Source organism: Gracilinanus agilis, chromosome 3, assembly GCF_016433145.1.
Source record: "Gracilinanus agilis isolate LMUSP501 chromosome 3, AgileGrace, whole genome shotgun sequence".
NCBI classification, from domain to species: Eukaryota; Metazoa; Chordata; class Mammalia; order Didelphimorphia; family Didelphidae; genus Gracilinanus; species Gracilinanus agilis.
In genome coordinates, this window is record NC_058132.1 from 91420490 (window position 1) to 91434192 (window position 13703).

Sequence of the window (13703 nt, forward strand, 5' to 3'; positions counted from 1 at the left end):
CAGAGGAAGCTTTCTCATGCCTGGGGTAGATACCCCACTGATCGACAGGTTTGAGATCTGACAGTTACCTTCAACTTTATTTAGCCTGCCTGTAGAGGTTTACCAGATTGTGATCATTGTGCATGCTATAGCTTCGTGGAGCCACAAGTGAGAGTTGGGCAGCAGGCGGACACCAAAAGGGCTCCACAAGCCCTCACACCAGAGATGCTGTAGGCAATAGGGACAATGAAAGTTGAACTAAGAAGTGGAAGTTTTACACAGCTGAACTTATTTTAACAGAGATATAGGAGAAGCATGCTAATTACCAGTTACCTTTGTACTATGAACCTATACAGAATCTGTAAGATTCTATAAGAGATGATGTGATTTAATGGAAAGAGCACTGATCCTAGAGCTAGATTAACATTCCTAAACACTCCTTTCATCAATGTCACTACTCTAGGTCAAAATCCTTAAATGGGTCCCCTAATCCTTATAGGATGAAGTCCAAACTCCTTACCTTGGCATTCAAAGTCCTTGATAATCTGATTTCTACCTGACTTTCTAGTTTTTACTAGTTTTAGTATTCTGGGCAAAATAATTAACTTACTATCTCTAGAATCATAGAATCTAATAACTATAAAAGACTTTAGAGGGCATCTAGTTCCAACATATAGTTGGAACAGAATTCCTCTCTACAATATCACCACACCAAGTGGTTATACAGTTGCCTCCTGTTAAAGGCTCCGAGTAAAACCAGTGTTTCCTAAAGTAGTCAATTCCACATTTAGACAGTTAAAATTGCAACTTTCCCATGACCAACATCTGAATTTCTGCTTACTCAATCCTATCAATCTTTCAAGGCTCAACATAGGTAGAATGCACAAACTCCACTTGTAATTCTAACCAAAATCAATTCCTTTTTCTACTTTTGTGGTCAATAATACTTCTTGTAGTCTGTACTACTATATATTCTAATAATCATAAAACATTAAAACCAAAAGGAACCCTACAGATAAATCATCTAGAATAGAGTTTCCCATAATTATGCTCCAGGCGCTAATGGAACTATGGAACTTTTTTTTTTTTTATCCTGGGACTCCATTCTAGGAGCATAGGGCCACAACCAGTAGGTAATGGGACACACAGTCGCTCAGGGTCACCCAGCTGGGAAGTGTCTAAGCCCGGACTTGAACCTAGGACCTTTCGTCTCTAGGCCTGGCTCTCAATCCACTGAGCTAGCCCAGCTGCCCCTACTTTAGGTTGCAATTTCTTTAGCAGATGTAGTTTTTTCAGGGTGGGGTTGCTAGCCCCACGCCCAACCCTCCTCCTTTTTTCATCCGGGCTAGGGACCGTCCTTGGCCCAGGAGTGGTAAGGGTGGGCAGTAGGGGTCAAGTGACTTGCCCAAGGTCACACAGCTAGAAGTGTCCGAGGCCGGACTTGAACCTAGGACCTCCAGTCTCTAGACCTGGCTCTTAATCCACTGAGCCACTCAGCTGTCCCTATGGAACCTTATAGCAGGGCTATTATGGAACCTTAATATAAATAAGGGTTATGTAAGAAAACTGCTGTCAGGATTATGAAGAAACTGAAGCCCAAAGGAAATTATTTTCCCAAAATTACATGGCTAACAAACAGCAAAAACAGTATTTAAATCTAGGGTCTCTGACTCTAAACCAACTACTGTTTTTATATATATCAGAAACACTTACAATGCATGGCAATATTTAAGTAGTAATATAGACTCAATTCTTTGTATTTTGCTCTCAAATTACTCTGACCCCTCCTTTATCCTGAAGAATTTCAGCCCTGTATCCTTATGCCAGACTAGCATTTTATGGGTTCCTTCAAGTTTTAAGCCTCAAAATATTCCATAGCCAAATGAGTTTGGGAAATGCTGTTCTAACCTAAACTTCTACATATTATAGATGAGGAAACTAAGATTCAGAGGTGAAAGCCTTGCCCAAGGTCAGGCAGTAAATAAGAGATGATACCAAAACTTAGGTTTTGTGATTGCCTACATACTATATATAGGGTTTGCCAACTGTTTCCTACTAGATCTGCCATTTGACCAAAATCACATCACCTTTTTAAACCTCCTCTGTAGAATAGAGATAACAACTACTCACAGGCGGGTTATTAGGAAAGTATTTGATCAACCTTAAATCACTACAGAAATTCCCTGGCACAAGTTTTGTCTGCTAATTAATGGCTCCTTGAAAGCAAAGACTGCAACCTCTACTTCTCTTCCTTTCCTCATAGTTTAGTTCCTAACATGATCCAGGGAACATAGGAGATACTGAATTGAATGTTCTCATCTGTCCTAGCCCCCAGAATTGGGGACTTCTTTGTTTCAGCATAGACATCTATCCCACAGAATATGTCTTGCAGTGACAACTTTTAGATCTGAATGTATCCATGTCAATAATGCTGAAACCTTTCAAACTCATTCACCCATCCCTCCCACCCCCAAAGATTAAATCACATAGGCTAAATGAAAGTCTATTTCTGGTCTGGAGGCAGACCAGTGCCTTACCTAACCCTAACTTAATAGAGTCTGAAACAATGTGAATATTACCAGAAAATATATATAGCTAGTGCAAATCAGGATTTACAACAACAACAAAAAAATCTCCACAAGGCTGAAAGGACGAGATCAATGAGATCTGAACTTACTGCCCTAAGCCTGCTAAGGAGAGGAGAGGCCCCTGTAGAAAAGGCTCTAGAAAACTACCTTGCTCCCACATAACCTACTCCAGCAAAACCCTGATGTCCCCGACAGACAGAAAAATGATTAAAAGGGCCAATGAGAAACTATAGTAAATGCCTTCTACTCCAGAACTGCCCAGGAAATCACTCAGAAGCCTAAGAGCATTAGAAAAGAGGGCCAATAGCAATGCTATCACCAATACTGGCAAATAAACCTGTCATTTCCAAACAATACCAGAGAAGGGTCAGAAAAATGAGTCACATGCAGGGCTCCCTGGCTGGAGCAGCAAGGGAGATGGGCTCCTAAGAAAGACAAAGGATACTTGTAAAGTCACAGGAGACTTTGGGAAGGAGATATGGCCAATGTGGGGAGAGACCAGAGCTTCAGGGCAGTAGTCAGACCAGGACAATTCAGGTACCTAGGGCTTCAGGTAGCCAGGGCTTAAGTTCCCTAACATTCTCTCCAAAAACAAAATGGAGGCCCCTGAGAATACAGTCCTCTGAACCTCAAAGATCCAGAGGGGCCTAACCCTTGGAAGTAGAAGTAAGAACAGGAATCAAGGACACTCAGGGCAAGATCAAGCAGGACCAACCCCACTACCCAAAAGTAGGGGGTCAAAGCCTGGTCCATGGAACAAAACCCTAAATCAGGAATTAAAGAAGAGGTGGGTAAAAGAAACCAAACACCAACTAGTATTAATCTATCATAAACAAACATTTTTTAAATACCTACTATGTTCCAGCAGTATGCCAAGTGCTAGGAATACCAAAAAAAAGTAAAGACAGTCTGCCTTCAAGAAGCTTACAAACTAATGAAGGAGACATCAAGCAAACAAATATATATGCAGCAAGCTACATACAGGATGGAAGAAAGAATTAATAGATGAAAGACATTATAATTAAGAATTAGTAGCTCAGTGGATTGAGAGCCAGGCCTAGAGATGGGAGGTCCTAGGTTCAAATCTGACCTCAGACACTTCCCAGCTGTGTGACCCTGGGCAAGTCACTTGACCCCCATTGTCTAGCCCTAACCACTCTTCTGCCTTGGAGCCAATACACAGTATTGACTCTAAGACGGAAGGTGAGGGTTTAAAAAAAAAGAATTAATTAATTAAAAATTAAGAAAGATGGAGAAAAACTTCCTATAAAAGATGGGATTTTAGTTGGGTCCTAAAGGAAGCAAGGAAAGTTAGCAAATAGAGTTGAGGAAGGAAAGCATTCCAGGCATGTGGGATAGTCAGAGAAAATGTTCAGAGCTGAGAAATGGAATATTATCTTTAAAGAACAACCAGGAGTCCAGTGTCACTGGATCAAAGAGTAAGACTGGGAAGGCAGGAGAACGCTGGGTTACAAAGGGTTTTTTAATGCCAAAATGAGCATTTTCTATTTGATCCTGGAAGTGATGGAGAGTCACTGGAGTTTGCTGAATAAGGGAAACAGCATGGTTGGGCCTGTATTTTAGGAAAATCACTTTGATAGCTGAATGAAGGATGGAATAGAACAGGGAAAGACTTGAAGTAGGCAGACCCAACAACTGCAATAATCCAGGAATGAGGTATTGAGGGCCTGTAGTAGAGTGGTGGCAGGAGGGAGGGGAGGAGTTTGAGGTATAACAGAGATCTTGCATTGATAGTAAAAATGACAGTCCTTGGCAACAGTATGATTTTGGAGGGACAAGGAGTGCTTTGGTGAGAGAAACTGAGAAATCAAGGACTCCTAGGCTATGAGAGCCTTAGGGACTGAGAGATGGTATTGCCTTCTACAATAATAGGGGAGAAAGGAGGGAGGAAAGGTTTAGGAGGGAAGATAATGAGTTCTGTTCTGGGTATGCTAAGTTTAAGATACTGGATACCCAGTTTAGAGATGTCTGAAAGGAAGATAAAAACGTGAAATTGGAGGTCAGTAGAAAGGTCAGGACATGATTTGAGAATCATTAGCAGAGAGATGATAATTAAGTCAATGGAAGCTGATGAAGTTACCAAATAAAGTAGTTTAGAGAGAAAGGAGGACCCAGGACAACAACTGAGAGATATCTATGGTTAAAGGACATGCTATAAGATCAGTGGTTCCCAAACTTTTTTGGCCTACCACCCCTTTCCAGAAAAAAATATTACTTAGCTCCCTGGAAATTAATTTTTTTAAATTTTAATAGCAATTAATAGGAAAGATAAATGCACCTGTGGCCATCACCGCTTCTATGGATTGCTGCAGCGGTGGCACCCACTTTGGGAATCACTGCTATAGATGAAGGCTGGGGAAAGGAGACTAAGAAGCATCAGGTCAGATAATCAGGTAGGAAAAAAATCAGGAGAGAGTTGAATTTCAAAAACCTAGAGAGAAAGAATATCAAGGAGGAGAGGGTGATCAATGTCAAAGAGATCAAGGAGAAAACAGATTGAGAAAAGGTAGACGGAGGACTTTTGGTGGAACGATAAGGTCAGAAGCTGGATTATAAAGGTTTAATAAAAGAATAAGAAGAAAGAAAATAGAGGCACCAGTTGCAGATAACCTTCTCCAGGAGTTTAGCTACAAAGGGCAGAAAAGATATAGGGCAATAATTATCAGGGATGGTAAGGTTCAAGTGAAGGTTTTTTCAGGGGAAGGGAGACACGGGCATATTTGTAGGCAGTAAGAAATGAACCAACAGATTAAAAATAAGTGATAGAGAGGGGATGACAGAGAAGATAATCTCTTGGAAATGGAATGGAATGGGATTGCTTGAACATGTAGAGGAATTAGCCTTGGTAAAGAATAAAGCCACTTCATAATGTAAGACAGGGGTAAAGGAAAAGAGTGGCAGAATCAAAATTATTGCAATTCTAGATACTTCAAATGAAGGAAGCTAACACCGTAATAATAGCAAGCAAAGACTCAAAGGAAAAAGTGGATTCTTCCACAAGAACCCTATTTATACCAAGAAATGAAGCAAGACCCAAGGGTTCCTTTAATAACTCCTATAATGACTTCAATGTTTCCCATCACAGAAACTCTATGAAATAAGTAGTGCAAGTAGTCATTCCCACTTTAAAGAGAGTTAAATTAGGCTAAAGAATGAAGCAATTTGTCCAGAGTCGAACAGGTAGTAAGTAATGAAGCTACACCTCAAAGCCCAACCTTCTTTTCACTACATAATACCACCTCTATCAAACAGTGTTGGAGAAACACTATCAATACACAAACAAGTTTCTCCTGAAGCTATGTTGTGAACTAGAAAATAAGACCAATTTTAGTTTTCGAGGATGCTAACAAAGACTTGAATGTAGAGAAAGGCTCATTAACAGACCCAGACACTGACCAAAACAAGAGTAGGCATAAATATTACTATAACTTGTCTTAGAGTCGAGAGACTTGGATTCAAATCCCATTATATTTTGTGACTTTAAGCAAATAAATATAACTGTCAGCTTGAGTCTGCTCTACTATGAAAATAGGGACCAAAAATCATTCATAATCATTTATTAAAAGCACTTCCTATGAGTCAGGTTGGAATTACACAAACAAAACTCAAATGCTCAAGAAGCTTACATTCTCTTAGGGATAACCAGTAGACAAAAGAACAACAGATAATAGCAACTGCACCATCTTCTTCACAAGATTCTTATAACCAAAGAGCTTTGTAAACCTTAAAATACTACTGCATTATTTCTAGTCTTCGGGTCCAATGTAGAATCAGACACTCGGAAAGCTAAAACAAAGAGAACACATTTTCAAATTTTTGGCCCAAATGTGTCGTAATATCATAGAATCTAAGGACTGAAAGGGACAGACATCAGAGGACAACTAGTTCAAGTCATTCCCAGGTGAATGTGGACTCATTGCAGCCTCTGAGACTGAGATGCAACAGAGTATGAATTGATTCTCTGCCGCTTGTGCTAATTTTGGCCTGACCATCAACAAGAAAACAGAAGTTCTCTACCGGCCAGCACTGGAACTTGTCCAAACATGGAATTGTCAGTTATAGCAAATGAAGAAATTTTGAATGCTGTGGATAAGTTGACTTACCCTGGCAATATACTTTCCAGGGATGTACATACGGATGATTGGTTGACATAGGCATTTCCAGAGCTAGCTCAGGTTTGGGAAGCTCCAAAGGAAAGTGTGAGGGAGAAGAGTGTTAGGCTGCCTACCAAACTGAAGGTCTACAACGCTGTTGTGCTGACTTCATTGTTGTACACATGTGAAATCTGGACAATATACCAGTTCCATGCCAGGAAACTGAATCACTCCCATTTTGAATTAGAAGATTCTAAAGTTCACCTGGCAAGATAAGGTACTAGACATCTGGAATTTTTCTCGAGCTGAACTGCCAAACAATCAAACTCTACTGAAGAGAATGTAACTCTAAAGCCAAACACAATTTGCCTAAAAGATTATTTTACAAAGAATTCACACAAAGCAAGTGCTCACATGGAGATCAGAAGGAGCAATACAATGATACTCTCAAGGTCTCTCTGAAGAACTGTGGTATCAATTGTGACACATGGGAGATGTCCGGCATGGTATGCCCATATCAAAGAAGGTACTAAACTCTGTGTCAAAGCAGAATTTCAGTAGCTCAAAAGAAATGTGGAATGCACTAATTTAGAGGCATCACCATCATATGAGTTATTTGTGCTCGACCGGTGGCAGAGCATTCCAAGCTTATATTTGTCTGTTCAGCCACAGTTGGATATACTGCACAATGACCCTAATGTAGTGAAAACATTTTTGTCCTCTTCAAGTACCAAGGAGAACAACCAAAGTCTAAACCATACCTTCCACAACATCTTAAGACAAATGGCCATTCAATCTTTTCTTAAAGATCTCCCATGAGAAATATGTATTGCATGAAAATACCAGTATAACCTATAATGGACTATATATTTATGCATATGTAAAATATATATGTAATATATATTCAAAATATATATATGAAAGTGAAATGACCCAAATGACTAGAAAGTAGTCAAAATTTGCTTCTTTTTTATTTACTATTGTTTATTTCTAATTCTGCCCCTTGGAGGATAAGCAGAGTCAATCTGTTCAACTGAAATGAATCATCTGTGGTACTCTCTCTTCCTCCCTACCTCCAATCTCACCTTTAAGCTCAGGATCAGGCACAGTACTCAATTGACATTTGTTCTCCACAAAAGTAAACAAAAAGGAAGATCTGATTCCCAGCAAAAAGGATCTTGACTAGGGAATCCAGAAGTTAAGCCAAATCTACCTAATTCTATCTGTACCTTGATCGTTCATCCTTCATTCTTCAAAGGGAACCAATGGCATCACATGTTTTGACTCTCCAGTCAACTGGGTTTAAGTGAGGCAGAAAGTCTTACTTCCCTTTTCTAGAGTCACCGAGGTCCATGGCAAGGCAAAAGTTAGGATGACTGGTGATGGCCCAGGTTACAGTGAATGGTCTTGGTATCTCTGATGTCTGACCAAGCTCTAAGACTCCACAGATCCTGCTTCAGACACTGTCATGGCAGTTGGAACAAACTGTTTTCATCTTCCCATTCTGCCAAGGGAAGTTTTCATATGCTCCGGGTCGAATTCCCTTAATATAGGGGACCTGTTGGTTGCCCTAAACTTGGTTTTGTGACACTGCTCATGTGACCTATAGCTTCTTAGAGCCATAGATGAGAATTGGAAGAAAGATGAATGCCAAAGGTGGATGAGTAGTCCTGAAAAGGGCTCAGCAAACCCTCATGCCACAGGTGCTAGTCCTGGAACATCCCATATGCCTGGGCCTCAAATGAGGTACCTGCTTTCCTTTCTCCACTCCATTTGTTTTATAAGGGAAATTAGATGAAGAGATTCCCTAAGTCCCTCCCAATATAAAGAGGAAGCAGGTCCTAAAGAGTGAAAGTGAAGGAAACTGAAATCAATGAATGTTGGAGAAAGGACTGAAATCAGAGTTTGGAGGCTTAAACTCTCAGAGTTAAGAATGACCTTGGGAAAGCATCTATTTCAACCTATACCTTTGCAGTAATCCCCACGATAATATCCAACAAGTGATCATCAATCCTGCTTGAAGAATTCCAATAATGAGGAACTCACTACTTCCTGGGATAACCTATTCCACTTCAGAATATCTCTAATCATTAGGACGCTTTTTCTTGACATACTGTTAAAATTGGTCTCCCCCAGGGGCAGCTGGGTAGCTCAGTGAATTGAGAGCCAGACCTAGAGACAGGAGGTCCTAGGTTCAAGTCTGGCCTCAGACACTTCCCAGTCGTGACCCTGGGCAAGTCACTTGACCCCCATTGCCTACCCTTACCACTCTTCTGCCTTGGAGCCAATACACAGCATTAACTCCAAGACAGAAGGTAAGGGCTTAAATAAAAACAAATAAATAAATGAATGAATGAAATAAAAAAGATTGGTTTCCCCTTGCCCCCACCCCCTGCAATTCTTTAATCCTAGTCCTCTCCCCTCTGGAGGCAAGCAGAACAAGTCAACAAGTCTTATCCCCTCTTCCCCATAACAGGCTAATACTTCAAATAAGATCACAGAATGAAGAGCTCAAAGATGAGCTGAAAACAGCTAATATCTCCCCCCAAGTCTTCTCTCCCCAAGATGCCTTTACAGATGAGGGAACTGCCCAGAGAAGGGAGAGGACTTAAATACACAGCTATTCAATGCCATAGTAAGCATTAGAACGTAAATTTTTGGGCTTGAACATCAGTGCTCTTTCTCTTACCATACACTGTGAAAGGCAACATGATGCAGAGAGAATATTCAAGGCTCCAAGGTTGCAAATGGCATAAGAAGATAGCAAAGAGGCAGATGGAACAATGACTCCCTGCCCACAGCTGTGAGCTGTTACTGGTATGCTGGGGAAAGAAAGCCAGGCTGGGAAGGTCAGATCCCAGTGATGTTATATGAGCTGACTACACTGGGAAGATTTGTTGGCTTTGGACAGCTTGATAGGCCAGATAGCGATAAGAAGGCTCTGAGAGCTAAGAATGACACTAACCAAACTGAGCCAACCCTGTGGTTTTCAGCTACATTCCCAAAGAGAAGTACATTCTGGCAAGTAGACCACTTCCAAACGATTATAAAGAAAAATACAATCATCACCTCTGGTTAGTTTATATGGACAGGCAACTAGAGGGCTAAATAATAATGTGGATACCATATAATGATCAGCTGAAGTTGAAAGATATTTAGCCCATAGACTATATGACTTGGCTTGAGAGAAAAGTGATAGGCTATAGATGTAAAAGAAGATATACATTTTCACCCATATCCATAAAGAATACAAAACTTATAGGAACATAACTGTCTTAGTATTTGAACAGTGTTCAGATACAGTAGGGAAGACATGTAGAGCTAGAAGTGATTATCAACTTTAATGACATCATTTTGCATATGAGGAAAACTGAAGTCCAGAATGAAAAAAAAAATCACTTGTTCAAGAACATATAGCTACTAAATGACAAATCTGAGATTAGAATTCAGATCTTCTGACTCCAAATCTAGTCTCTCTGGTACCATATTGCCTGACTAGAATCATTCTGCTTGATCTGAGGGAGCAGAACAAAGAACAATGAGCAAAAGTTGCAAAGAGGCCTAATTCTGTACCAAAGTGGAATGGACTAGGTGAGCACCCCATCAAGCAAAAGCTAAGATGTTGAAGGAAAGATTCCTGGGATTCAACTGGATACCCTTCAAGATTCCTTACATCTTGAATTTTGTGAACTACAGGGCAAGGAAAAGGTTAAAAGCACAGAACAAAAAAAAAACACTAAAGACCTGCTTCTCTCCCTCCCTCCTCCTCAAGCCCTAAACACATGAATGCAACTGACCCCACCTAGCAGGATCTAATAAGCATGCTGCAGTGACAAGGATTCTCAGCAGACATAGCAGTACTAACAAAGGTATTGACAGCCTACAATGTCTTGCATCCCAAGCTGGCTGACACTGGTAAATGTTTTACCCAAAGGTATGTAATTTATTATAGGAGGCAATGGACACACAGAATCTTAGAATCTCAGAGCTGGAAGGTATCTCAGAGGTCAGGCCAGTTCAACCTCTGCCCAAAGCATTAATTCCTTCTACAGCCACCCTGACATGTGTCCAGCCTGTCTTTACTTGAACACCTTAAGTGAAGGGGAGCTTACTTCCCCTCAGGAAGCCTTGTCCAATATGGGAAAGCTTTGGTTCACAGAACAGAAGATTTAGAGGTGGAACAGGCCTTGTAAAAGTTATTTGCTTTAGTGTCCCCATTTTATAAATGATAAAACTAAGGTTTATGGAAGATAAATAACTTGTCCAAGGCCACACAAGCAATAAACACAAAAGTCAGGATTTGAAACCAAATCCCCTTACTCCAAACCCAGCATTTATTTGCCTCCTTCCTTGGAAGGCTTCACAGTTCTGTACTCTAGTACCAAACAGAGAAATCACTCCATAGAAATCTGTTTTTTAATCAAATTTATTGAATCATGTTAAATCTGTGAATTGAGGGAAACCTAAAGAGGAAAAAGAATGTATGTAATCACAATGATTTTCCAGGGCTTGGTTGTTAACAGCTTTTTTTTCCCAAAAAATAGGAAGCTACTTATGAACAAACGTGAGTGTGTATGTACCTGTAGGTGGAGAAAAATAATAATGCATTCCATTTACCTTCAAGTAATGCTCCACTCTCTCATTTAGTTCTCACAATAATTTGGGCCAATAGGTTAGGCAGGGTTTACTATCCTCATTTAACCAATCAATTTAGTGAGACACTGAGAGGGGAAATGACCCACACCAGGTCACAAAGCAAGTCAGAAGCAAAGCCATCCTGAGAATGTTCTGCCCCTTCCCCAAAACACTTCTGCAGCTAGGTGAGAAAGATAACAGTCAGAGAAGTTAAACCCCAGAGCAGCTGAGGACCAGCCTCTGGTTATCTCAGTGGCCTGCCTGCACATACCCCAATTCCCTCAGCTGTGATCCCTGTAATTAAGTTATTCCATCAATCATTAAAATGGCTACCAAATTCTAGCTGCCATGAAGATACCACACTGTGTCCTCAGGGAAACATTCCTCACAAACAACTCAGCCATAGCACACATATCTTCAAATCAGCGTCACCAAGCAGGGAGATTTCTGAAAAAGGAAAGGCAGAGGAATGCAATATCTGAACTCCAAGGCTGCCTCAAACTCTTCAGGAAACAAAGGTAAAGAAATCAAATTCAAGCTCTGGTGAAGGTGGGGAGAGGATATCAGATCCCCAAAGTCCAAATCTTACTAAGTCTTTTCTCGGCAACAGAGAACTATCTTTAAAAGGGTTAGGAGTGTGGATCAGATGCTCAAAACCCAAATCCTCCCAAGTCCTTCCATTTCTTCAGAGATAAAGAACTATCTTAAAAGGGAGGAGGGGGTTTAGGAGGGTACCTAATTTAAACAAATCCTGTGCACAGCAGGAATATCCTTTATAATATTCTACCAAGTTTGCTCAAACAACCCCAACAACATGGAGCTCACTAGGTCCTGAAGTAGTCCATTCCTCTGCTGGATAATATTGATTGCTTTTTAAAAAGTGTTTTCTTAACATTCAAATGAAATCTACCTCTTTGCAATTTTCTTTCATTGCTCCTAGTTCTGTCTACTTGACTCAGTCTAAAGGCAAGCAAGAACAATTAGAATATTTCTTCTACAAGCATGTCCCCTTGAAGTATTCTCTAACCTAAACATTCCTAGTTCCTTCAGTCCAATGGTTTAATTTCCATATTTACAAGTAAACCCTTCAGATTGGAGCTTAAGAATGGCCATCAGGGTGCCAATTGATTATAAACCCTCAGAATATAGGTAGGGAACAGAATATGGCTATGAGCTGATGCCTGAGGTAAGGTTGCAAACACATTCCTATTCCAGCTTTTCAAAAAGCAATTCCCTCCACCAAATAAATGAATAAAATAGAACTATTTTGTAACCATAGAAGCATAAACAACTGAACTATCTCCTCCCTAGTCACCAGAATAAAAAACTAACAAAAATTATGTCAGAGTGGAAACGCTCTCCAAGTCTGAAACCAACACTTATCTGCTGCATTTCAAACAGGCCAATCAAGGCATAAGCCTATTTTAAGAAATATTGGATGATCATTCTCTCTTCTGTCCTTATACTATATTGTCTCCACATCAGTGACCTTCACTCATATAACACCACACAAAAAGCATAGCAAATAAAGCTTGAAGGGACTTCAGAAACTAATCGAATTCTTTCATTTTACAGATAAGGAAAATAAAGTCCCACCAACGGGAAGAGAAATACACACTGTCCCACAGCTACTAAGTGGCTAAGTTTGGATTCAAACCCAGGAGAAAGTTACATGGAAAATATTGACTATTAGGAAAAACTTCCTAACACACAACTTTCCAACATTGGAATGGATTCTAAAGAAATGGTGAGTTTGCTGTCATTGAAAAACATTAAATGGAAGCTAAATAAAATAGATTTCACAGAATAGATTCATTCACTGGGTGATTAATAACAAACATTTATTTAATATCTACTATGTGCCAAGCACTATGCTAGGTGCTAGTGATACGAATATAAAAATGGGAGAATTCTTGCTATCAAGAAGCTTACATTCTACTATTCTAGGCAAGGTAGGAGCTAATAAAATAAAAATGACAATCCTACCTAAATTAATTTACTTATTCAGTGCTATACCTATCAAACTACCAAAAAACTTTTGATAGAATTAGAAAAAATTATTACAAAGTTCATCTGGAAGAACAAAAAATCAAGAATATCAAAGGAACTAATGAAAACAATGTGAAGGATTGGAGGCCTAGCATTACCATATCTCAAACTATACTATAAAGCAGTGATCATCAAAACAACATGGTACTGGCTTAGAGATAAAAAGGTGAATCAATGGAATAGACTTGGGAAAAACGACAATAGCAAGATAGTGTGCGATAAACCCAAAGATCCCAGTTTGGGGACAAGAACCCACTATTTGATAAAAACTGCCGGGAAAATTGGAAAACAGTATGGGAGAAATTAGGTTTTGATCAACATCTTCTACCCTATGCCG

At 39.9% G+C, this 13703-nt stretch overlaps 1 protein-coding gene across 3 annotated transcripts in view; it reads right to left on the reverse strand.

Annotated features, from left to right (window-relative positions):
- The window catches only part of STIM1 (stromal interaction molecule 1), a 247378-nt gene that overhangs the window by 163891 nt on the left and 69784 nt on the right, over positions 1-13703 (reverse strand). The window contains exon 3 of one of the 3 annotated variants that reach the window (XM_044668082.1): positions 8124-8136. The exons of the other annotated variants lie outside the window; for them this stretch is intronic. Coding sequence (XP_044524017.1) covers positions 8124-8136 — 13 coding nt within the window. The remainder of the gene's footprint in view (positions 1-8123; positions 8137-13703) is intronic. 3 annotated transcript variants of the gene reach the window in all.